Source organism: Odocoileus virginianus, chromosome 11, assembly GCF_023699985.2.
Source record: "Odocoileus virginianus isolate 20LAN1187 ecotype Illinois chromosome 11, Ovbor_1.2, whole genome shotgun sequence".
Classification (NCBI taxonomy): domain Eukaryota; kingdom Metazoa; phylum Chordata; class Mammalia; order Artiodactyla; family Cervidae; genus Odocoileus; species Odocoileus virginianus.
This window is the reverse complement of record NC_069684.1, coordinates 7,228,248-7,255,443: the sequence shown is the minus strand read 5'-3', so window position 1 is coordinate 7,255,443 and position 27,196 is coordinate 7,228,248. Positions and strand designations below refer to the sequence as shown.

General features: G+C 36.3%; 1 protein-coding gene and 1 pseudogene across 5 annotated transcripts in view; one reads left to right on the top strand and one right to left on the bottom strand.

Moving 5' to 3' along the window:
* Window positions 1-27,196, bottom strand: part of SYT14 (synaptotagmin 14) — a 197,704-nt gene that overhangs the window by 123,910 nt on the left and 46,598 nt on the right. For 3 of the 5 annotated variants that reach the window (XM_070473879.1, XM_070473880.1, XM_070473881.1), the window contains exons 1-2: window positions 17,938-19,165; window positions 14,081-14,296 (exon numbers count right to left, since the gene is read on the bottom strand). In XM_070473879.1, the coding sequence (XP_070329980.1) occupies window positions 14,081-14,296; window positions 17,938-18,871 (1,150 nt within the window). In that variant the 5' untranslated portion in view covers window positions 18,872-19,165. Of the gene's footprint in view, window positions 1-14,080; window positions 14,297-17,937; window positions 19,166-21,020; window positions 21,186-27,196 lie in introns of those variants that run through there. The other 2 variants (XM_070473882.1, XM_070473883.1) reach the window with 1 other exon arrangement.
* The window catches only part of LOC110136112 (cyclin-dependent kinase 1 pseudogene), a 28,116-nt pseudogene continuing 25,222 nt past the window's right edge, over window positions 24,303-27,196 (top strand).

Below are 27,196 nucleotides of genomic sequence, written 5' to 3'. Positions count from 1 at the left end.
ATTCATTTGTATTATTTTTCAGGCTCTGCATACAAATAATATCATATTTGTCTTTGTCTTACTTCACTTAGTATGATATTCTCTAGATTCAGTCATGTTGGTACAAATGGCAACATTTCATTCTTTATTGTGGCTGAGTAATATACCACCATATATATCTTCTTAAGCCAACTGTCTGTTGCTAGGTACTGGGGTTGTTTCCATGTTTTGGCCTGTCTTGTAAACAGTTCTGCTAGGAACACTGGAGTGCATGTATCTTTTTGAATTAGAGGTTTTGTCTTTTCCAGATACATGACCAGAAGTGGGACTGCTGGATCATATGCTATCTCTATTTTTAGTTTTTAAAGTAATCTCCCTGTTTTCAATAATGGCTATATCAATTTACATTCCTACCAACAGTATAGCAGTGTTCTCTTTTCTCCGTACCCTCTCCAGCATTTATCATTTGTAGACTTTTTGATGCTAGCCATTCTGACAGGTTTGAGTTGATATCTCCCTGTGGTTTAGATTTGCATTTCTCTAATAATTAACAATTCTGAGCATCTTTTCATGTGCCTGTTGGCCATCTGTATGTCTTCTTTGGAGAGAAGTCTATTTAGGTCTTCTGTCCATTTTTTGATTAGATTGTATTTCTGATATTAAGCTGTATGAGCTGTTTATGTATTTTGGAAATTAAGACCTTGCTGGTTGTATCACTTAAAAATATTCTCTCCCATTCAGGGAGAAAATAAAAGCAAATGAAACAACTGACAAAGGTTTAATCTCCAAAATATACAAGTGGCTCACACAGCACAATACCAGAAAAATAAACAACCCAATCAAAAAGTAGGCCAAAGACCTAAACAGACATTTCTCCAAAGAAGACATACAGATGGCTAATAAGCACATGAAAAGATGCTCAATGTTGATCATTAAGAGAGAAATGCAAATCAAAATTACCAATGAGGTGTCACTTCACACCGTTCAGAATGGCCATCATCAAAAAAATCTACAAACAGTAAATGCTGGTATGGGTGTGGAGAAAAGGGAACCCTCTTGCACAGTGGGTGGGAATGTAAATTGATACAGCCACTACAGAAATCAGTATGGAGATTCCTTAAAAAATTAGGAATAAAACTACCATATGACTCAACAGTCCCACTACTGGGCATATACTTCAAGGAAATCATAATTGAAAAGGACACATGTACCCCAATGTTCATTGCAACACAATTTACAACAGCTACAGTATGGAAGCAACCTAGATGTCCATTAACAGATGAATGGATAAAAAAGTTGTGGTATATATATACACAAGGGAATATTATTCAGCCATAAAGAGAATGCATTTGAGTCAGTTCTAATGAGGTAGATGAACCTAGAGCCTATTACACAGATTGAACTAAGTCAGAAAGGGAAAAACAAATACCATGTGTTAAAGTATATTTAGAATCTGGTTAGATGGTAGTGATAATCCTATTTTCAGGGCAACAAAGAGATGCAGACATAAAGAACAGGTTTGGACACAGTGGAGTGATGATTTTAGAGAGTAGCATGGAAACATATATGTTACTGTACGTAAAACAGATAGCAAGGGGGAATTTTCTATATGCCCCAGGGAACCAAATCTGGTGCTCTCTGACAACCTAGAGGGGTGGGAAGGGGTGGGAGGTGGGACGGAGGTCCAGGAAGAAGAGGACACACATATACCTATGGCTGATTCATGGTGATTGTGATGGCAGAAACCATCACAATATCGTACAGTAATTATCCTCCAATTAACAACAAATAAAATTTAAAACAAGAAAACATCTCTCCCATTCAATAGCTTGTCTTTTTGTTCATTTCCTTTGCTTTGCAAAAGCTTTTAAGTTTGATTAGGTGTCATTTACTTATTTTTGCTTTTAGTTCTGTTGCCTTGAAAGGCTGATCTAAGAAAATATTGCTACAAATTACGTCAGAGAATATTGTCCCTCTGTTCTCTTCTAGTTTTATGGTATGGTGTCTTACAGTTAAGTATTTAAACAATTTTGAGTTTATTTTTGTAAATGGTGAGGGAGTGATCTAATTTCATTGATTCAGAGGTGGCTGTCCAGCTTTCCCAACACCACTTGCTGAAGAGTCTGTCTTTTCTCCATTGTATAGTCTTGTCTCCTTTGTTGTAGACTAATTGACCTCAGGTGTGTGGATTTATTGCTGGGCTGTTTTGTTCCATTGATGTATATATCTGTTTTGTTCCATTGATGTATATATCTGTTTTTGTGCCATAATCATGCTGTTTTGATTACTGTAGCTTTGTAGTCTTGCCTGAAGTCTGAGAGGGTTATGCTTCCAGCTTTTTTTTTTTCCCTGAGGATTGTTTTGGCAATTCTGGGTATTTGTGATTCCATATGAATTTTAGGATTATTTCTTCAAGTTGTGTGAAAAATGGGTGTTTTGATAGGGATTACATTAAATCTGCAGATTGCCTTGGGTAATATGACCATTTTAACAATATTAATTCTTCCAATCTAAAAGTATGGGGTATCTTTCCATTCCTTTGAATCACCTTCAGTTTCCTTTATCAGTGTTTTATAGTTTTCAGCACACATATACATCTTTCATCCTCTTGGTTAAGTTTACTCCTAAGTATTTTTTTGTGACATAATTTTAAACAGAATTGGTTTTTTTCATTTTCTTTTTTGCTATTTCATTGGTAGAATAAAGAAATGTAACAGATTTTTTATATATTAATCTTGCATCCTGTCACCTTGCTGAATCCATTAGGTCTAATACTTTTTAAGTGAAGCCTTTAGGGTTCTCTATATGGAGTATCATATCAACTGCACACAATGATAGTTTTACCTCCTCCCTTCCATTTTGGATACCTTTTACTTCTTTTTCTTGTCTGACTGCTGTTAGGATTCCCAATATTATGTTGAACAGAAGTGGGCATCTTGACTCGTTCCTGAATCCAGCAGGAAGGCTTGTGGCTTTTTCGCCACTGAGTATTATTTTGGCTATTGGGTTTGTTGTAAATGGTTTTTAACATGTTGAGGTATATTCCCTCTATACTGATGTTGGTGAGAGATTTTATCATGAATAGACATTGAATTTTGTCAAATGTTTTTTGTGCATCTATGGGGATCATATGGCTTTTGTCTTTTCTTTTGTTAATGTGGTATATCATAGTGATTTCTCCGCATATGTTGAATCATCCCTGCAACCCTCAAATGAATCCAACTTGATCATGTGTATGATTCTTTTTATGTATTGTTGGATTTGGTTTGTCAATATTTTGTTGAGACTTTTTACATCTATATTTATCAAAGATAATGACCTATAATTTTCTTTTTTGTTGTGTCTTTCTGTTTTTGATATCAGGGTGATGGTGGCTTCACAGAATGAATTTGGGAATGTTCCCTTCTCTCCAGTCTTTTAGAATAATTTGAGAAGCATGGGTATGAGTTCTTATTTGTATGTTTCGTAGAATTCTACAGTGATGTCATCTGATCCTGGACTGTTGTTTGCAAGAAGCTTCTTTTTTAAATCACAGACTCTATATCACTTTTAGTGATTGGTCTGTTAACATTATGCTTCTTCTTGACTCAGTCTTGGTAGACTGTATGTTTCTAGAAACTTGTCCATTTCTTCTAAGTTGTCCAGTTATTAATAGTTGGCATATAACTGCTCATATGACTTTTTGTATTTCTGTGGTATCAGTTGTTATTTTTTCCCTTTCAATTCTTATTTTTTTGGGTCTTCTCTTTTTATTTCTTGGTGAGCCTAGGTCGAGGCTTGTCATTTTTATCTTTTAAAAAAGCCAGCTCTTCCTTTTATTTATCTTTTTTACTGTTTTTTTAACCCCCTATTTTATTTCTTCTCTAATCTTTTACTATTTCTTTCCTTCTGCTGACATTGGGGCTTTGTGTTCTTAATTTTCTAATTCTTTTAGGTGGTATGTTAGTGGTTTGAGATTTTTCTTCTTTCTTGAGGAAGGCCTATAACACTATGAACTTCCCTCTGAAATCTGCTATTGCTGTATCCCAATTTGTATTGTCATTATTGCTTGTCTTGAGGTATTTTCTGATGGCCATGCCTTGCTATGTTTGTAATGACACTGGGCTCCAAGGTTCAGCCAAGATCACATCCCAGGCCGTCTGGGCTGTCTTCACAGAGCTAGATGGTGTCCACTCCCAGGGCCAAACACACGAGTTTCAGGGCCTGGCCCCTGCGTGTACCAGCAGCGTCCACCTCCCTCCCCAACACCCAGTGCACGTCTCCAGACAGGAAGTACCTTTAAGCAAGATATATTCACCCATTAGGATAAACATTGTTTTGAAGCAGAGCCACAAAAAATTTCTGGAAAAAATACGTTGAAGTACTAACACCTGTTGATTCTGGGTACTATGAACATTAGGGAAGGACATTAACTTCTTTGTATTTATTGCTTTAGTTCCTACCAGTCTATCAGAAGGAAAGGTGTAGCTCTTTATTAGTTGACTAGTTTATTATTCTATCAGAGATGCCCAGATTAATAGCAGCTGCCTTCTCACAGTTTCGAGAACTTTTAAGTATCACAGTAGTTGTGATACCCTTTATTACTGCCGAGACTGTTACAAAGACTTATAATGTTAGATGGAGCTTCCTAAATCTCCTATCATATACTCTAAAGCAAAGGTCTATAGTCAAGATTTCTGCCAAACATTAAAAAAAAAACCAAAAAACCTAAGATGTGACATTTCACGCTACCTGCATAGACCCTCATGTTCTTGCTTAATACAAACATGTCTGGAGGTGACAGGAGACTAGTTCTAGATTCCTGTATGCTAGATAATTGAAATATTTCACATAGGAACCAATTCCTAAAATCTTTCCCCTTATCTAAGTGAGTTTTCACAATAGTCTGTCATGACTATTGTTTCACAGTATCTCAAAAAACCCAGCTCTGGCCTTTTTGGAATAAGTCTAACAGGTAAAGTAACAAGTCGCTAGTATTTCCTCAAACTTTCTGTACTAGGTTCCCAGGATACAAAGCCTGCATACAAACAACTTGCAGAAAGGCTAAATACAGGAGGCATATGCTTCATATCTGAGTTTGAGGCCAAACCCCAGGTATTTCCCAGTTGTAGAGTTCTTTATTTGCCCAGGAGTCCAAAGTCTTCATGAAATGTTCTTGGAACAACGAGATAGCAATCTCTGAAGATAAAAGTTCCTTCATTCTTGCGTAGGGAGGCGAGTATCTGATACAGTACATCACGGTGGCCAAGCACCTGTGCTCTGAGCCAACTGAAGCTGGATTTGGGCTCCAGCTCTGATAGCTGAGGAAAACTGGGCGTATTAATGTACTTCTGCAGACGCTGGTCTTTTTCCAAATTAATTAATTAAATATATAAATAAGTAACAAGACCGAAAGATTTACGTGAAGGTAAAATTAAACCTACACAAAGACTTTAGCAGTGCCTAAAGGAAACCAAACATACACTCCACCGTGGCCACGTTAATAAACGTTCCTCCGCTGAGGGCTCCTTCGTGATACGGCCTTCCCACCGTGCTGCCCTCCACATCTCCACCTCACTCCAAAACAAGTGAGGGTTTTTTCTCCTGGGCTCCATGTTGGGCTCAGTCTTCAGAAGTAGCCTCAAATTTTCCATTTCCTTAAAGAGATTACCTCACAAATAGACCTGCCTCCCTGATCAGGGCTGGTTTCCCAGGAGATGTACCTTGTTGGTAAGCTTAAACTCAGGGAAAATACAGATGTTCTAGTCAGTTTAAACCACCCACTACTGTTTTTAGAAATAACATTATTGTCAACCCATTTGTGACTATGTAATGCTCCCTAAATGCAGGCGTCACTAACACCTATAAACCTGTAAGTTAAAGTGTCAGGTCCCAACCTTAACCCTAACTGTCAGAATGCCATTAGCATTATTCCTCCACTTCCCAGATATGCCTCAGCCTCTAGCAATGGACCGAGCCTACGTTCAATTTACAGTTATCTCTTATTTACTCACGTGGCTGAGTAGTTCTTTTAAAAGACACTGAACTATTCTCTGGTTACAAACATATAGAGACTCAGTTTTGCAGCTAATGAACTGTATGATCTTAGTAAAGTTGCACATGTCTGGGTGTCAGTTTTGTAATCAATCAATTAAGGGTATCTTTAATGTCTATGATTTAATTTCCATCATTCCCACTGGGAAGACCCAGAGGGATCGGGTGGAGAGGGAGGTGGGAGGGGGGACCGGGATGGGGAATACATGTAAATCCATGGCTAATTCATTTCAATGTATGACAAAAACCACTGCAATGTTGTAAAGTAATTAGCCTCCAACTAATAAAAATAAATGGAAAAAAAAATAATAATAATAATTTCCATCATTCCACTACTAGACAAGTAGCTTAGACAAAAAACAAAACTATAAAGGATCTGTATAGATCTATATCCATTCAACACAGCAATCCTACCAACTTATTTTAAGATTGGAAGTGTAGAAAAATAGGTCTTTAGGACCACTGTGTATGGTTGTGTAGTCTGTACACTGCAAAAAAGTACCTGGCTGAGGTGGGTTTGCTTAAGTACAACATGACTTTGGTCTGCCATATCTTATACCCGAAGGAAGGAAAGCCTTTTTCTTCTAACACAGGTGGTATCTGCTTCACTGAATTATATTCTCATGGCGTACTGTCTGCTCAAAGGCAGTGCTGTTTTCTAATTCACCCACACAGCAAGCCATGCCTTTAACTAGATTGTACAAAACATCTCATCTTATAGGTGAGATGTGGTTTGCAAAAGTAGCATAATAAAAGAATTCTACACTACTGGTAACAATTGACCTCATCACATAAAAAAGATCTCCGAAACACAAAAATGTAGGAAAAGTTTTCAAGATCAATTTCTCCTCAAATTGGTCATATTTAGAGTGTAGATACATGTATACATACACACTTAGACACAATAAAGAATTCTTCAGAGGATAAATTTTCATGAACAAAAACCTGAAGTCAAGGAAAATGCTTACCAAAAAATTAAATAAACCATGTAATATAAATCACTTTTACTATGTTAAGACAATAAAAATGTGTCAAAAGCATGTGAAAAACACAGACAAAATTTTTTTGTACTTACCCTCTTCACACAGAAATTGTGAAAATCAGTAGAACAATCTTTATAAAGAACTTAAAATGAATTTAAAGAAAATATAAACAAAAAATTTATTACTCTTAAGTATTTAATTATTTTAAAGTAATATTTAAATAAAAGGAATAAAGAAATGTGCTTTAATGATCCCAATCTTAAGAGTGAGCTTCCTCAGTGGCCCAGCGATAAAAAATCTGCCTGCAATGCAGGAGATGCAGGTTTGATCCCTGGGTGGGGAAGATCCCCCACAGAAGGAAAATGCAGCCCACTCTAGTATTCTTGCCTGGGAAATCCCATGGACAGAGGAGCCTGTTGGGCTACAGTCCATGGGGTCAGAAGAGATTCAAGACATGACTTAGCAACTGAATAACAACAATCTTAAGAAAACATCAAAGTCAACAGCACAGAGTTTGTGAAGCAGTCACAAGAAAGAGAGTGGCAAGTGTGTGTGTGTGTGGGGGGGGGTGGTTACATGTACCCTAAGACATAAGTGATGCTGGAAATTATTTTATTTTTAAATAGCATTTAAAATTAACTCACCAAAAAAAATCATTTGATTTCTAATATAGCTATGCCACAATATGTAAATATAGCTTGATAATCTCTATGGTAAACTAAGAATAAAAAGCTATAAATAACAAAAAGACATTCTAATAATTTTATACTGTTTTTTCTTTATATAAAATCTAACAAGGCTTCTCTTATATAAAAATGGAAAGTACTAAATAGCATGAATAGAATTTCAAAGGTTGTTCTATCTTACCAACTTAAATAAGATATCACAACCTACTATTTAACAGTTAAACCTTTCTAAATTAAGAGGATTATCAGAAAATCTGCTTAATTTTAAGAACATAGTAAAATAAAATTGTGAACAAAGGAAATTTGATAAATTATTTTAATGTTCATTTTTTCCAAAATAAATTTCTTAGAGATATTATCTATCCTCTTTTGTATTCCAAAAATGGAAGCTGAACATGGCCACCTAGAGGAGAAAATATGATCAACAAATACAGGCTGTCATATTTTCTTACTCTTGCTACAGTATCTGTATTTCAGATTTATAATATATACACTTCTCTAAAGGACCTGACTGAAGAGATTAATCATAAACAAAAGAGACTTAGGGAGGACACTAAAGCAGTAGTGATAACCTAACAGAAGCGAAAGCATCATTCACTTTGTAATGAACTTGACAAATGTAGTCTTTCTAACTTACTGTGTGACCTTAGGTTAAAAGTGACTTATGTGACCTAAAATCTCCTCTCACTTCTGTAAAATGGAAATAATCTTATCTATCACAATGTGTTGCAGTGACGATTAAATGACAACAGGTACAGAAACTCAGTGTCAGGCTGAGTAGGAGCTCAGTGAATGGAGGTTCCCCCCACCTGGTCACAAAGTCCTCCTGCCCTGGTCTCTCCCAATCCCTACCAGGCCCTCCCTCACCCTCTGCAGTTACAGATACTCCCAGCATTGGCTATTTCAAAGCTTCTCTGCCATAATTATTCAGAGTTGAGAGATGGGGTAATGGTTCTTGACCAGCCCTAATGAGGTAACAGTATGTCATGTAAAAATGCACATTAAAAAATATCTTTCGTTCTACCTTGTAATTCTCTTTAGTCACCTCAACCGACATCAGTCAAGTCCGATCTTCATAAACATGCAGAACAGTATGCAGATAAAGGGTCAGATCGATAACGAGAAGCATAACCTGTTCAGCTGACCTCTGTACTTGTGTCCCTGGAAAATGAACAAAAATCCTACGAAAGAACGGTACTCAGGGGTCCTCTTGGGTGAGCGGCCGTGAAGTGAGCGGTATTCCTCCTGAGTCAGCTATGTGGGGTACAGCCGCCGGGCAGAGACCCACATGGGTCTCAGAAGCACCCCCCGCCTCATTACGAATACACACCAGACGAGGGTTACTGTGCTGGGGTTGCAGGCAGGAGGTGAGCCCCTTCAACTACCTCTTTTTCTTGATAAACGGAGAAAAAGTAAGATGAAAATGCAGCTAGCAAATGAACACCCTTCCACTTTCCACCTTCTCTCTCCTAACCACCTTCAGTCTCACTTACGAGTCTACACTACTCAAACGTGCACTGAGGGTTACCGGTCAGCTTCTAATGGACAAAGGAGCCAGTCTGAACTCTCATCCTGTCTCTCTGCAGTGTGGCATTCGAAACTCTCCTCCTGTGGCTGATGAGACACAACGTTCTACGGATTCTCCACTTTATCGGTTACTGACTCTTCTCTGTTTAAGTGACACCCTTCATTCTGTTAATGAAAGGCAATGACTTTCTTTTCTCTCCATACCTTTTCCCTCATCAATTTAATTACTTCCCTTGGTTTCTATTTGCTAAGTATATATGATCTGACAAACCTTCTCCCAAACTCATTCATGATTTTAAGATCCACAACCATTTCCAACTGCTTAAATATTCTGCCTTACCATATACATGAAACCACTTTTATCTCCTACTCCTCCTCCACTTACCAAGTAAGAAACATACCTCTCTGGATTTCTTATTTATATTAAAGACCTCAGCATTTTCCTAGTCATACTTGCTGGAAACTAGGATCATTTTTGACACTCCTTCCTTCTTTCTAAAGTTCCAATATGTTTAGTTCCTAAATCCAGTAAACGATGCCTCTATAAGGTCTCTCCTATCCTCTTATATTCCTACTGCCATTATTATAATTCAGATTTTTACCATTTCCCACATAGATGACTCCAAAGGCCTTAATTGGTGACTTTTTCCTATAGTCTTCCTGTTGTAAACTACTCTTTTTAAAGTACATCCCTGGTCGTGGTTCCTTGGTGAAAAACTTTCAGTGAGTTCCTGATGGCTAACCAATGAAATTCAAACTTCTCAGAAAGCCACTCCAGGATTTAGACTTTATCTGTCTTTCCACTTTATTTGACACATATATAAACATATATCTATATATATCTATATCTATACATATAGATCTGGGCATACACACCAAGGAAACCAGATCTGAAAGAGACACGTGCACCCCAATGTTCATCGCAGCACTGTTTATAACAGCCAGGACATGGAAGCAACCCAGATGCCCATCAGCAGATGAATGGATGAGGAAGCTGTGGTACATATACACCATGGAATATTACTCAGCCATTAAAAAGAATTCATTTGAATCAGTTCTAATGAGATGGATGAAACTGGAGCCCATTATACAGAGTGAAGTAAGCCAGAAAGATAAAGACCATTACAGTATACTAACACATATATATGGACTTTAGAAAGATGGTAACGATAACCCTATATGCAAAACAGAAAAAGAGACTCAGATGTATAGAACAGACTTGTGGACTCTGGGAGAAGACGAGGGTGGGATGTTTCAAGAGAACAGCATTGAAACATGTATATTATCTAGGGTGAAACAGATCACCAGCCCAGGTTGGATGCATGAGACAAGTGCTCGGGCCTGGTGCACTGGGAAGACCCAGAGGGATCGGGTGGAGAGGGAGGTGGGAGGGGGGACTGGAATGGGGAGTACATGTAAATCCATGTCTAATTCATTTCAATGTATGACAAAAACTACTGTAATGATGTAAAGTAATTAGCCTCCAACTAATAAAAATAAATGGGAAAAAAAAAGATATACATATAAACACATATACACACCTATTATGTTAGAGTTAAGAAGAACCTCTTCTCTGTTCCTGAAATAGTCCCTAGATTTCACTACTTTGTACTGTGGCATTTATTAACTTCCTTCTAAGACACCTCTACTTATTTTTTTTACCACCTTTCTACCCATTTTTCAAAGCTGAACCTTATTGCCATTTTCACGGAAGGTCTCTCAAACCTTCCCCAATGGATGTTATTTCGCTCCCTTCCTTAATACCTTTTAGCATTTTATGTGTATTTCTGCATCTTTGCCTGTGGGCATGTTCAAAACTTAACTAATACTTTAAATTACACCCGTGGCAGATCCATGTCAATGTATGGCAAAACCACTACAATATTGTAAAGTAATTAGCCTCCAATTAAAATAAATAAATTTATATTAAAAAAAAAGTATTTAGGGAAGAGGGCCTCCCTTGAAAAGTGAGAAGATCCTATAAAGATGAATAAATGTATGTATGCCCTTCCCCCCAAAAAAAATAAAATCCAGAGCGCTGAAATTTCCCTCTCTAATCAAGTTTTCCTATTCTTCCCCTTACTCCACTGAATCTACTTTTGACTGACTGCAATCTCTGACTTGTCAATTAGCAATAATCTATGATACAAAAAACTATCTTCTTAGTCAACTGTTATCTTACATTACCACTTGGTCATCTCTCCATCCTAAACCCCAGTGCCAGCATTTTAACAATAAGGATATCCATCTCCACCTGGATATTCCAGAGATCCCTGAAATACAGCATGACTGAAACTAAATTATCTTCTCCCACAAACTTAATTCTCATATGCTTTCTAAACGAATTAAACAGTCTTTCCTTACACATAACATACAGTCAGTCATTCGCTAGGATATACTGAGAAGTCCCTCAATTTCTTCTTGAGAAGTCCCTCAAGTTCTTTGTCCCTCAATTAACATTGCTAATGAGGATCTCATGGCTGTTTATCAAATCTGTCCTTCTGTCTCCAGCAGTTCCTACCTCCAATTCATCTTCTATTACAGCATTTAAATACTAACCTAAAAGTGCCACACTAGCCACTTTAAAAACTTTCTAGGGCTCTATATTTCCTGGAAGACAACATCCAAACTCCTGACTATGGCATTCAGTCCTATTACCGCACCTTCTCCAAGCACAGATCCTAGGTTAAAGACTCGGAAGCACAGTGTCTTCTGCTTTCCTACAATCACTATTCTATGGTGATTGAACAGTTTCCCTGAAGTCTAGTTCACCCATCTTGTGCAGACCCCGCATTCCCTCACCTCCCAAAGTGTCAATCACCTCCTCCTCTGTATTTCTGCACGACGCTGTTCTTGTAATTAACAGACCTTTTACCACACAACATTACACATGTACTCACAGGTCATCCTCCTCCAGTCTGGGGGCTCTTTAAAACAAGCTTGTTTTGATTAATCTTTTAGATAGTTTTTTACAAAATGCTTTTATTTACATCCACAGGATCTAGTATGGCACATAAAAAGCTTTCAACAAATGCTTATGAAATAAGTAAATCTCATTTCAGAATGCCTAAAATCAAGTTATCCTGGATGTTTTACCAAATGATTTAGGGTAGAAATGGTAGAAAGGCACAAGTGAGTCCTAAATACACAGCTGAAGTGAAATGAGAGGTGATTCCAGAGGGAGGGGGAGGAACAGAAGGGCCACTGCGGTTATGCGTCTCTCTTTACCGCTTTCCCAAACTGCTGAGCCACGGGAGAGTAACAGGACTAGTGGGAAGAAGCAATCAAACCAGCACAGAAGTGCAGGGAAAGAAGGGATGAGTAGAGAAAAAAGCCTAAACTGAAGCTGCAAAAAGGAAAGCGTCCAGAGTCACACATGACACACTCAGGGATTGCTTGTGGCAACTCACTCTCATCACCATCACTGTTTCACCAACCACACGAGGACTACCATTTACTGATCACTGACCAATCAGGCAGCAGACACGATGCCAAGAACACCACACATGACATTTACTGCCCATGACAACCCCATCAGCAAGTTATTATTCACACTGAGAGACAGTGAAACAAACCTACAAGCGATTAGCTACACTGCTCATGGCTTCACAGTTCGGGGAGTCCCAGGGTCAGAATATGCACAAAGGTCAGGCTTTAAGACCCATTCTCTTTCTGTTCTACTATTCATGAGCCAGGGTTTACATAAGCTGGGGGACTGCCTTTGCCATTTTTGCATTATTTAGTTATCGCTGTAAACACGTATCTTATTTTCTCTAGTATTAAGTAAGGTATTTTTGAGGGTAGAGTCCATGTCTAATATTTTTTATTTCTTCCTAAACATCTCATAATGAGTTTTCTATATTTATTTTCTTACTATACCTATGTACTAGCAGAAATAAAAGGGAGGAATATATATGAATCTTTAGTTAGCATTAAGCCAAATACAAAAGTAAATGATTTAGCTTTTTTGACAACTGTATGTGCCAGAATAACTCATCAATAATAACAGGTCCCAAAACACAAGCCACAGCTATAAAATTAAGGTTAATTTGTATCTGATACAATAATAAAAGTGCTATTTAAAATATATTGCTCTTTTCTTCTATCTGGGCATATATATAATAATTACTAGGAGTAGACACACATTGTATCAAGTACATGAACAACTTACTTAAATGTGGAAGGAAAAATGCTGTAAGTAATAGCAAAGCTTTTTTTATTTCTCTTTTAGAAAGATATAAAAATGTGTGAGGGTGGACTTGTATCTTCTAAATAGGTTGAGTTCAAATGTCAATGTCCACACGTGAGACAAAAATCAATTAGAGACAAAATAATCCTTGAAAACGCCTTAAATTCCCCTTAAAACCTAGTACAATACAGTACAGGCTCAATAAATTTATCTCAGTTTTTCCTCTACATGGAACAGATCATCGTTTCTTCTGCTACATGCTGCATGAAGTGTTTGGCTCATGCTAGGGGCCATACTGAATGAAAACACATTCATTTACACACTGCCCTCATAGTCAACACTGTGAGACATCAGTTCCTATAACAGGTATTTAGGAACTGATTACATCTGAGACAACAGCAGATTCACATTTCCCATCTGATGACTGCCAGACATATGTTCATTGTGAAAAGAGCACTAGAATTACCACTGTATTTCAATTATTGGTGTTTTGGTTTGGGATGTTTTGGTTTTGGATTGAACTCAAAGATTTGAATTTGAATAAATTACAGTCCCAGAATTGTGACCAGACTATTCGCGCTCTCTTATTTACTGTGCAACCACAGATGCCTAGAGTTGTAGAAACAAATAATTAAATACTACAGCATATCATCTAAGAAAATCAAATAATTAACCTATCTTACCTTCATCTATTGATGCTTCACTACTGTATCCATCATACTCTGCAGAGAGAGGACTATATTTCTGTCTCGTTTCCCAAGTATAGCTCTTTTGTCTAGAATCTGCCAGTGGTAGTCTGGAATTGTGTGTTCTGGATAAGGCCTCATGGTATTTACCCAGTGCTTCATCTTCACTTTCAGAGGATGAACCATGCTCATCTTTGTCCATGTAGGAATTATCTATTTGAAATGACAAGGAGAGCAGATCAAAATTTAATGCTATAAAATAATGGCAAATTTGCTATAGTCATATATATGTTATACACTTATGTATGTGTCATATATATTCATATACACACAAATATATATAAACATATACATAAACACACACACACAATCTGAATTTTCAGCTTTAGAAAAATATTTTTTCATTTAAGAAGCCCAAGCTTTGGATTTTTATGTTTTACTAGAAAAAACTGACTTGCATATTTGAATTATATAAATAATGCTAGTCACAGGGATTTTCCAACCATGATACAGATAAACAGAATAATAAGGCTTGCCATCTCACACAATTTTTTTAAAGCATTAATAGCACACAAAGAAGTTTAAGTATTGCCAATACATATGGATCTGACTGAAATCATTCATGTTACAACAGACATTTTTGGTCATCATCTTAGCCAAAATTTGCATAGCTGACACTGCTTAGCGCTATAAGCAGAACGAAGAAACAGACAGACATACACTACTGATTGAAATATAAATGATACAACTTTTCTAGATAGCAATCTGGCAATACATATCAAAGTTTCCAATTTGTATACTCTTTGATTCATTTATAAGAATTAACCAATTTCACTTCTAAGAATTCAGCCTAAAAAAATAATTAACAGATAAGCAGTGATATGTATCTGAGACAATTTACTGAATTGTGTTTAACAGCAAAAGAAAACAAAAACGCAAGCTAAATGTCCAACACTGGGCCTTGGTTAAGTAAATCATGATACACCTGTGCAATGATACACTATGCAATCATTAAAAATGAGGAGGTGAACTTATAAGTACTCACAGGGAAAGAATGCCTACCATGTAATGTTAAGAGGAATAAAGTAGAAGTTACAGTCTCATTTTAAAAAACAGATTAACACACATACACAAATCTACATGTAATGTATACACACATCCATGCAGTATAAGTTTATAGACACATACAAAAATATCTGGAAGCATGTATACCAAAGGCAGACTTCCTAGGAAAACTTTACTTACATGTACCCAAATTTCAAATTACATTTCCAGAAGGCAAACTGGTAAATTAACTAATTTTATATTCTTTTAAAAAGCACTAGTTATTATTAATATCATTTACTTAAAAGGTAAAGATACTGAAACTGCATCATGTTGAGATTCATTTAGACAAGATGTAACCTTCTCAGAATTCTAAAACAACTCTAGAAGAAGGAAGAGACCACAGCAGTCAGAAATTATTAGTTCAGTCTAGACATTTCTCTCATTATACTCAGCTAAAATCATCTGCACTACAGGAAACAAAGTTTAAAATTCTGGTGGGGAGACAAAGAAGGAGTATAAGATGTGGGATAGAAATTCAATATTTAGAGTTAGAAATATGGTAGCTTCAATGTCACTAGTCTAAGTCCCACTTTTTAAATCAGTAAAATAAAACTGTCAAAGGGGTAAACCATAACCAATGTTATATTCTGCACTGTCTAATACTTAGTCACCGGGCACATGCAGTTATTTAAATTAAGCAGAAATAATAAAATTTAAAATCTAGTTCTCCAGGGCTACTAGCCACATTCCAAGCGCTCAATAGCTATGTGTGGACAATGGTTACTGTAGGGAGCAATACAGATATGTAGAACTTTTCCATCACTGCAGAAAGTTCTATTAGACAGGACTGAGATGACGGCAGATCTAGTCTAGAACCTAGGCATTCTGACTCCCAGGTTTTAGCACTGCGTGGATACTAAGGTAGCAGGAGAGCTCTGAGGAGGGTGGCAAGAAATTTACCTGCTATAAAATATTACCTAAAGGAGCCCTGCATTCAGAAACGGAGAAGGAAACCCTTCTTCCTCTTATTATATCTTATAAGCTCTGTCAGAACCTAGGACTCAGGTATTAATACTAGCAAAATTACAGTTCAGCTATACGAAGGGACAATCCATATGGGTTGAATGATTTTCAAAATGGTTTTTAAATCATAATATGTTTCAGTTTGGAGGTGGTGGTTCAGTTGCTAAATCGTGTCTCACTCTTGCGACCCCACAGACTGTAGCCCACCAGGCTCCTCTGTCCACGGGATTTTCAGTCTAGTACTCATTAAAATCTGGAATACTTGAGAGATATGTATTCCTTTAGGTAGTAGCATGCTTCTTAATTAAAACAAATAAAAATTTTAAATTCTGCACTACTACCTGTGAAGTATTTACTAATAGCATCCATTCTGTTATTTTATGAATAAGATAATATGTAAACTATTTCACTTAATTTTATTTCTTTTAACTTTTATTACTTCAGGTAATAAGGCTACCAAAATTAAATTAAGGCTACCAAAAAAAAAAAAAAAAAAAAACCCCAAAACCACTGAATCTGACATTTCAAACAACTACTAGGAGAATAAACTTCAAAACAGATATATTTCCAAAAACTGACATTCCTTTTTAACTGGCTCATCCATCCTGGATCAGCCTCTATTATATCATTTAAAAATCATTCATACAACTGATAGATAGCAGATTCCTATTACACATGAAGTCACATAGCAGAACTGAAACAGTCTTCTGCATTTCTAGTGCCACTCAGTTTTTTGTTATTTTATGAGAATGTAAATATACACAAAAATTCCATATGTATCTTTTATAAATAAAAGCCAGTGTACTTCTGGTCTTCTGATCAGATCAACAATAAATGAGAATGACTAAGGGATAATCATGGCTCAGACGGTAAAGAATCTGCCTGCAATGTGGGAGACCTGGGTTTGATCCCCGATTGGGAAGATCCCCTGGAGAAGGGAACAGATACCCACTCCAGTATTCTGGCCTGGAGAATCCCATGGACAAAGGGGCCTGACGGGGTACAGTTCATGGGGTCGCAGAGTTGGACATGACTGAGCCACTTTCACTTCACTTCAAGGGATAACCAGGAGTGGTAACTGGCAATATAAAGCAAAACCAAGTAACTGTCAGCTAATTGTTTTGAAAACTGTCACAAATATTGTGGATGAAAACTGTGACTGCTTAGTTGGAATCTTAATTGTACATAGAGAACTCATGAATAAAAATAGATTGTTCATGTATATGCATTGGAAACACAGAAGTCACATAAAAATCTCAATGTATGGCTAAATGAAAAGACATTCTGAAGCATGTATTTCAAGAGAATAAAAATCCACTGCTCTCAAGGAAAACATAAAACATTTGGTAGATTCTTACCAGGAAAGATGTGAAGAGCAACAGTGTATAAAGGGTTAAGGGTAGGTTACAAAAACACAAAATTTTAAAATTCAACTATAGCACACCAAATAAACTCCAATTAAAGGATGCACAGTACTTAAAAAAACCAGAGTTCTGGGTTGTACAATAAATGGGCATTAAGTAAAATGAAGGTCCTTAAAATTGTCCAAATAATGCAGGGACCAGGGGCAATACTTAAATCAGAGGAATACAAACAACACGCTTTTGAAAGGACTGTAAGAAAAAACTGCATGACTTTAAAAATGTCTCCCAGTAAGAGGACTCAAGAAAGCCTTAGAAATACAGCTGTACAGAGAACAATTAAAGAAGTTGGATGATGTTTTTCCTAATGTGAAAAAATTAAGAGAAAATTTTATCACTCAAGCTCACATTAGGAGACCTCACCTTTTTCTGGTATTATCTTAAAATATTTTTCATCTTTACTCTTTGCTGTTTCTTTTTTGGCAGAAATGGCTTCAATTTTCTTTGTTTTTATATCTCCTTTCCCTCTGTAGTCTTTTGTTGGATTTATTTGTTCTTTGATTTTTCCTTGACACTGCTCTGTAGAATTAGTTGATGCTGCTGGATATAAGTCTTCCTTCTTAATGGATTTCTGTATCATGTGTCTACTGCTTTCCAAAATATCTTTTGGAGAACACTCATTTCCTGAATAGTTATTCTCTTTGTATCCTTTACTTTTAATATGTGTTTCAAATTTCTTTAAGTAATTTTCTTTCATTTCTTGATATCTTACCTCCTTTAAGTCATGTTTACCATCACTGGAAATTTCGAATCCATTTTTTTTACACTTGTCAGTACTTTCAAGTTCTTGCCAAGTAGATCCAGCACTTGCATTCTGTCTGCTAACTGATACCCTACCATCACTCACACGGCCTTTCAAGGAAGAATCATCTTTCAAAGAGCTATCTGTTTCTTGATATTGTGATGGCATCTGCTGCCTATTATTAATATGTTTAACTCCTCCTCCTTCATTCATTCCTTGGTCTTGCTTTTGTGAAACTGAAGTGTTATAGCTATTGCTTCGACTTGCTTGGTTCTCTGAATTGAACAGTGCTTTCTGACAATCAGTGTTTTTGGAGACTTCTGGTATTGTGGTGCTCTCTGGTTTAGAAGTATCTGCAGCTTCTGGGGCTGCGGAGCTTTCCTCTTCTGGGCGAAAGCCATTTATCATGCTCGTTACCTGTTCAGCAACCGAGTCGGTGAACGCATAGCTGACTTCCCCGACAGCAGCGGTCAAATCTTCCACGGCATTACTGATCGTGTCCACCAGAGAGGACACTGAAGGCAGATTCTGTTGAAAACTTTTGAAAAATGCCATTTTCTAATTCCTTGTTCCTTAAAGCTGCAATCATGGAATTTTCTCTTCTCAAAATATTAAGCACTCTGGAGTTTCAATTTAACATTTACTTAAATGGTGCTATTCATTAGCTCAATATCAGTATTTCACATTATGGCTTTTAATCTTTCTGTAAATGCTTATGTAATGGAAGAAATATGTTGAAGTAAAAGATGCTTCAAAAAAAAAAAATCAAACCACTTGGTTTAAACGTAACAACATTTTTTCCCACTCCATAGCTGTCATGACAGCAGCAAGACAGTGTTTTTCCCTCAAATACTATTGGGTTTTTACTCTATACCTGCAAGAAGAAGTATAGAAAGGATTTTTATTATGTACTTTTTTAGTTAACTTATTAATAATCTATGTGTGGGAACTGCCCTATTATTAACAAAGTACCAATACCATTTCAAAATAAAAAATGTCTTAAGGGTTTCCCCAATACATATACTCCCCCAAATATGTATTTGTTTATGTATCTAAACAATTTTGCAGAAGTTAGAATAGGGAAGAGCAGAGAGAGAACATCCGCTGAGTGGCTATTACATGTAAAGAATTGAGATTTACAACTTTTTTTCTTATTTGATCTTATAATAACTCTAGGAGGTAAATATTATTATTCTTATTTAATAAGAGAGTAAAGAAACAGCCTCAGAAAAATTAATAAGGTCCCCCAACCTTTCCAACAGATCCTCAAGGTCAAAACTCTACAAAAAGAGTAAGAGGATATTTAACTTTTCACTTTCATTCACTCAAATGAGCTCTTGGGTGTTCCCGAGGCCATGTAACAGACTGAATGCAGAGGCAGATATGAGAATCCAGTTGTTTCTTTCTTCTGTGCCAGTCATTAGAGAGATTTGCAATGTAAAACAATGTCACTCTTCTCATCAAACATATTTTTTGGTTTTAGAAAATATACAGTTTTAAAAATTAATACATTTTAGATTAACAAGTAATAGACTTATTGTTGGGTTTTTAAAAATAAATTGAAAAAATATTTTAAATTTTTCTTAGCTTTTAACTTTTAATTTGGTACATATCATGGAGCTATAACTCACATAAACAAAAACTCTTTGGGGTCCTCAATAATTTTTAAGAGTGTAAAGGGATAAGACCAAAGAAAACCTAGAAATGCCAAAATGGAGAACTACTGGAGGCTACTAAAAGAGGTTTCTTTACCAGTTTTTTCTACACAAATGATGGAAAAAAAAACAAGAAAACAGGACTGAAGTGAAGTATGAGAAACATTAATCAAACCAAACCACATAAAATACTACAGTTTCCTTAATGCAAAATCTGCATGATGTAATTCAACAATAAGATTTTTATAAACTATGAGGCTATCACTTTTTAAGTTATCAGAAATAAAAGAAAAGCATCTCTTCAACATGTGTACATGGACAAGAAATGTAAGGCTTCTCTTGTATTTTTCCTTAAAATTCTAAATTAATGTCTCACTTTTACAATTTTCAGCTTTTTTTTTTTTTTGCTATTATTTACATAAGCCAGTCTTTGGAAATGGCAAATAAAGAACTCTATAATAACTTAAAAAAAATAAAATTTTTTCATAAGAAAAAGAACAATATCACAGCCCTCATCTTTCCTATTAAGGAAATATATCTAAGAAATATATCTATGTTGCCAAGGAGGAAAGAGGAACACTAAGGTTTCATAATCAGATTTTACACACTAAATTACTAGAGAAAACCACCTTCTCTAAACAACAAAATTATCCATCACTGAGAATTCAACAGCAGATTAAAAGGCGAATACTTTCAAAAGCTTTCTAGGGACATGGGAAAAAAGCTCTCTAGAAAACTATCTGAACAACGGATTTAAGCACAGAAAGTAATAAGATATGTCCTTCTTCTTAAAGTATATAAAAATGTCATTCTATGATGATATACAATTCATTTTTATGCAATATAGTAGCAATTCATGGGCAATAAAAAGATAGCTGAACATAATTTATGTTCAGATAATAGATCTTTCATCTTTCACAGAATAATGTCTAAAAGTTAGTTTACTGTACGTCAGAATCAAGCTTTTTAATGTATATCGTATTTTTAAAATAAAATAATAAACAGTAGATAGAAAGACTAAACAAGAGAAGCAGCAATATGATACTTACAAATTTTATCTTGTGAATTCTTCCTTGCACTGTATCCTGAACCAAGATCTGGAAACCCGCCAACATTTTCAAAACAGAACTTCTTATTAATATAGAGAAAAAGGAGCAGCATCAAGATAATAAACACCCCAACAGCAGACAAAAATCCAACTGCCTCTGGAGATACTGGAGGGAAAAAAAGTCACAGCTGTAAGCATTTATTCTACTTCAAGTTACAAAGAAGAAGGAAGCCCCTATACATTGGGTTAGGACTGCTGCCTTACTTGAATTTTATTTTTAAATTTTCATAGTTCACAACAGTTCAGTTTGTGAGAAAAATAATCTGCACAGTTTAATGAGTTGTTCAATTTATTCAAAAGTATATTAAAATTTATTGAAGAGTATATTAACAGTTTCCCTGTAAGTTATGTGGGAACAATCTTAAAAGAAATGAGTCAAAAAAAAAAAAAGAAATGAGTCTATCAAAGAGGCAGTTACCATACATTCAGTCCACTGACGAGTATTAAAAAATTTTTAAAACAAGATTTAGAATAACTTATTTCCCAAGCACTTAAATTTATGAGAACGTATACTATTGCTGCTATCTAAAAGCTTCAATGGTCTTTTTGTATTAAACAAACTCTGGACTTTTTAACTTGGCACTGAAAACTCCAGCCTCTTTTCAATACTACCCTCCAATCAGGTGACTCCATTTATCACATGCTTTTTTTTTTTTTTTTTTTTGTCTGCCTCCTCCCCTTGCCAGGAGTGACCAAGTATCCTCTCTATACCAAATCCCACTCATTCACTCAACCAACACACACCCTGGAGCAGCAGCCCTACTCCGAGCATATCACATATGCATTTCCTATCTTCCTTGAACAGGCTGGTGAAGGCAGCAACAACGCGGTGCAACCAAGGTTATGTAACCCAGTGTTGAAGGATCAAGCAAGCTTTTCTGCAAGTTATGGCTCCTGTGATTGTACTGTAAGAATTAGCCAAAAAAGTGAAAGTGAACACCGCTCAGTCATGTCTGACTCTTTGAGACCCCATGGACTACACAGTCCATGGAATTTTTCAGGTCAGAATACTGGAGTGAGTAGCCTTTCCCTTCTCCAGGGGATCTTCCCCACCCAGGGATGGAACCCAGGTCTCCCGCATTGCAGGCAGATTCTTTACTGTCTGAGCTATCAGGGAAACCCAAGAATTAGCCAAGTGAACACTATTTCATGCAGAAGAAACAGCATGTGAAACCAAGAGACAGGAGATCACTGTGCATTCCAGAAACTCCATGAAACTCTGTTACGAACTACCAGGTTCCCAAGAGAATACATGAAATCATCCAGGGAGATCTGGTAGAGTGAGCACAGACAAAACCTTCTCCAACTTCTCCAATCCTCTGCCATCTCTTTCTTTTCAACTTTTGCATCCTCTCTCTCTGTGGGACCAGTCATTTGGAATTAAACAGAACTACACTTCTGTAATCTCAGTGCCTGACTTCAGTATTAGTAGACAATGAATCCTAAGCCTCAAATACAACCTTACTCTCTCCTCCTCCACTGCTCAAGCACTGACTAAACTGTCATCTCCTCCAAAATTCCTTTTTTAATCTGAAGAACCACGACAATTAGCATCTAACTCATTTGTTAAAAATGAAGTCACCCACCAGTCAATTATGAGCGCTTTACTCTCCTAGCTTTTTATCATTTGTGAATGCCAGGCACCCCAGGTGCAGAACTGATATGATATCATGGTCTGGTCAAAGCTGGGTCAACAGTACCGCAGTAGAGGATGGAGCAGAGAATGATATTCCAAGGCAGGGGTGATAAGCGTGAGGGAGAAGGTGGCAGGAATGACAGAAGTGCTCTCTGAATAGCAGCCGGGTGCGCAGGAACAGATCCTGCTACCAGAACCAAGACGCTACGCTGAGACATTAGGCCTTTCTGTCTCACTCTCAGGCTGGAGAATAGTCAGGAAAGGGAACAGAGTTTAATAAAAGAATCTAAGGTATATGACATAAAACAGTGATCCATCAAGCCTGAAGGTTAAGGTAAAAAAAAAAAAAAAAAACAGGTAAAAAAAAATTATCACCAGCACATCTAACAGCTAGGAAGATCACAGCAGGGCAGAATCTGGTACGAAGACACAAATCACTCAGTGTGACCAGGTTCAGAATTACACCGCAAACAGCACAGAGGGATAGGAGCTCCCTTTCCAGTGCAGGTCCAAAGCTCACTTGGGAATGCGATGCCCTAAGTGAACACACACCGTGAGCTGTAATAATAAGCAGCTTAAAACTGCCCACCCCGTAAGGCTGAGTCCCTTCACTGGTCACCTGAAACTATCACAACACTGCTAACTGGCTATGCCCCAGTACAAAATGCTTTTGGTGTTAAAAATAAATAAGTAAGTAAAATTTTAAAAAAATCTCCCACCTCTTAGAAGACTACATGAAGGAGGAAATATAACTCACCTCACTTACAAAAGCTAGTTATTGCTACTAAAAACAATATAGCATATATTACATGCTATTCACTCTTTCAAGTACTTTATATTTATTAACTCTTTTAATCTTCACAATTTTCCTCTCATTTACTGCCACTATAAACTGAGACATGGAGATATTATACCGTGTGCCCATCTAGTAAGTAGAAGAATCAGGATTCAAGCCCTTTCTGGCTCCAGAGTCTGTGTTTTTAACTACTGCTCATACTTCTCCTGTGTTCCTTCTCTTCCCTTCCTGCCTTTCCCTGCACCTTTCCTCAATCCTTATTTCTGTGTTCCTCTTTCATTTCCCTCCGCCCTTCCCACTTATAAATTTAAACTAGGGAGAAAGGTCATCTATGAACAAGTATAATACAGCAAGCACGACAAGAGAAGTACTGAATATCAAGTACTACTGGAACAAAGAAGGGATACTACCCGGCAAAGTTGCAAATGCTTCAGAAAGGAGGCAGCACTTGGGTAGGCTATGCAAGATTAATAGGAACTCTATTGAAGAGTCAAGGGCAGATGAAAGAGCATGATCAAAGCCCAGGAACAGTGTGCATGGCATTCCATCGGCACTAACGGGCAACAGTCACGGCTGTCTTATCTACCTTTGTCTCCTCTCTTAGCACAATGCCAGTTGACATTATACAAACATTTGCAAATGCATGAATGAATGTGTGTTCAGGAAAGAACAAAAGTATGCCAGAACAGTTACTGGAAATGAAAGCAAGGTTCAAACAGTCAAAGAATCCTGAACACCATCCAACAGACTTTGTACTTGTAGAACTATATTCCCTAAAACAATCAGAAAACATGGCAAACAGTAGGGAGTGGATGGTGGCAAAATATGAGGACGAAGTGGTGGCAGTGATGGCAGAGAAGAGGGGTGAATTTGTTCAGAGAAAATTGGTAACAATCTAGTCAATTAAAGGAGAGAATGAGGATAAAGAGAAGTAGAAGGTAATTCTAAAGTTTCTAGCTTGAGCGAATGCGTGAATGGTGCTGTGCTGTGCTTAATTGCTCAGTCGTGTCTGACTCTTTGCGACTCCACAGACTGTAGCCTGCCAGGCTCCGCTGTCCATGGGATTCTCCAGGCAAGAATACTGGAGTGGGTTGCCATGCCCTCCCCCAGGGGATCTTTCCAACCCAGGGATCGAACCCAGGTTTCCCGCATTGCAGGCGGATTCTTTCCCATCTGAGCCACTAGAGAAGCCCAAGGATACTGGAGTGGGTGTCCTTTCCCTTCTCCAGGGGATCTTCCCGACCCAGGAACTGAACCAGGGTCTCCTGCATTGTAGGTGGATTCTTTACCATCTGAGCTACCTGGGAAGCCTGGGTGAATGGCAACATCATTTTAAAAAATGAAAAAATAAGAACGTAAAGGCATATGGTTTCGAGAATGGGAGCCAAGAAACCAGTGGGAGAAGAGAGGCAGGTAGCAAGCTTAGGTTTTGACATGTTACGTGAGCATGTCTGCAGACTACTGCTGTGTGGATGTCCAGTATAGAGAGAAATATGGTAGTGCTCTGATGAAGGTCAGGTTCGTTATGAAGAGCTGGGAGTTTCCCTTTGGCTCATCTGTTGCATGTGAAAGACATCACTGACTAAACATAAACCGCACTGGCAAATGACAGGCATTATGCGTGAACGGAAAATCTCTTACTTCACAAATTTTCAGATAAATACAAACCATTAATTTGGACAAAATAAAAACACAATCTTTCCTCACTAGAAAATGGTGAAAGGTGCCTTATACTTACAAGGCAAATATACTATATAACTCTCTTTTAATCCACTGCTTGGCTAAACACCCATTCTCTACATTCATGGAAAAACATTTTGTATTTAAAATTTTAAAACAGTAATATAATTGTAGAAATGAAATAACATTTTCTGACAGAAAATATTAAAAAACTTTATAGACTTTTACTTTTTCACCCTCATGTCAGGATTGAAATAATATTTAATTATTATTTGATAATCCCACTTGTCCATAAAACTGAGATGGAACAACACATTGAAATCACCCTGAGATATGAATATGATACACCATCAAAAAAGTTAAATAAAATTACACGAACTCAAACCTAATACAAAACATATTTTTTAGTATCTGATGGAATTTATTCCTAAATTCTTATACTATGAATCTGCTTAAAAAGTCACAGAAATATTTCTAAGATTATGATTAATTTATCTACAGATAAATCTACTCTCTCCAAACATTCTAGGTCATTTGCTACAGGCAAGTAAATGCTATTTTAAATGTATATTACCTCTTAACGGAGAACCTTCAAAGTCTCTAACAGCACACAGTTAATTAAAGTTAATAAGTTAATATTATACATTTAAAGAACTAAATTTGCTGAATCAAATTTAATTAAACAATAAAACCAAGACCAACCAAAAACAAAATTAATAATATAGACATTTAAAGGGTGTTTAGTATTTGCTGCGGGCTGCTTTAGAAAATGCATTACAAGCATTATCAAACTGAATCCTCACTACAACCTAATTTTTCAGGTATGGGAACCGAGGCTCAGTAAGAATAAGTAGAATTTTCAAGATCTTAAAATTATTATTCAGTGAGATGAAATCTTGATATGAATACAGGCACACTGATTCCTGCCCCCAAAATGTTAAACACTAATCCCTACTGCTTTCTATCTGCCAGGCACTATTATAATCTTTCATTTTAAATGTAATGCTTAAAGCAATTTTGTGATAATAAGTACTACATATTATCTTACTCTTTAGATTAGAAAACTGAAGCTCGGAGAGTAGTAAGTTTGACTAAAGTCACAAATCTAGGAAATGACAGAACATGAATTTGAACCCAGATACTTTGACTCCAGAGTCCACGGTCTTAAAACACCAAGTAATACTACATCTTCCTTAAATGCCAACCTGAAATATAAAAATAAGGGAAAGCCATGTGATCAAATAACATAGCTTAGTACATACATTATGAAAAAACATTTCATGGATTAGCTTGGTATATATGTTAAAAATATAGGAACTGATTTCAGCTTTCTCAAATATACAAATTATAAAACTGGAATCATAGTATTTTCTATTCAAGATACTTTTGAAAGCTAACAAGATAAAAATTTAAAAACAAAGTATTCTATAGAATAATAAGCCTGACAGGCATTAGTAATGCTCAATAAAAATATAAGGAAGGTGTCTGTGAGCTATATGATTCTCTATATGAAGTATCTAAAGACTATATTGCAAAGTCAAAAAGGGAACAAGGTATAGTATCTCACCAGAAAATACGAAAAGTTTAGCTTGTCCAAGGTTAATAATTATTTATGCTATGTATATGGAACTGGCTTTGCAGTTATCTATATTTAGAAAAGAATATATACATATATGTACAAAAGGTAAACTAAAAAAATACCACTTTCTGCCAAAAATACAAAGATGTACTGAAATATAATTATAACGGAGATATTTATTTATTAAATTAACACTTTCAATATAAATGTATTTATATAATAATATTATCTTCTAATCTGTATCAAAATATATTAATTTTTAGTTACAAAATAAATATTATAAAACTATCTTGCCCATTATATTTCAAATACATACAAAATAAACAAGTACTTATGATTCCTGTACAGTAATTCTTTTAAAAATAAGAATAAAGAGAAACAACTTACAGTTTGCATCATAAGGTCTTTAGTGCTCATTTGTGCTGC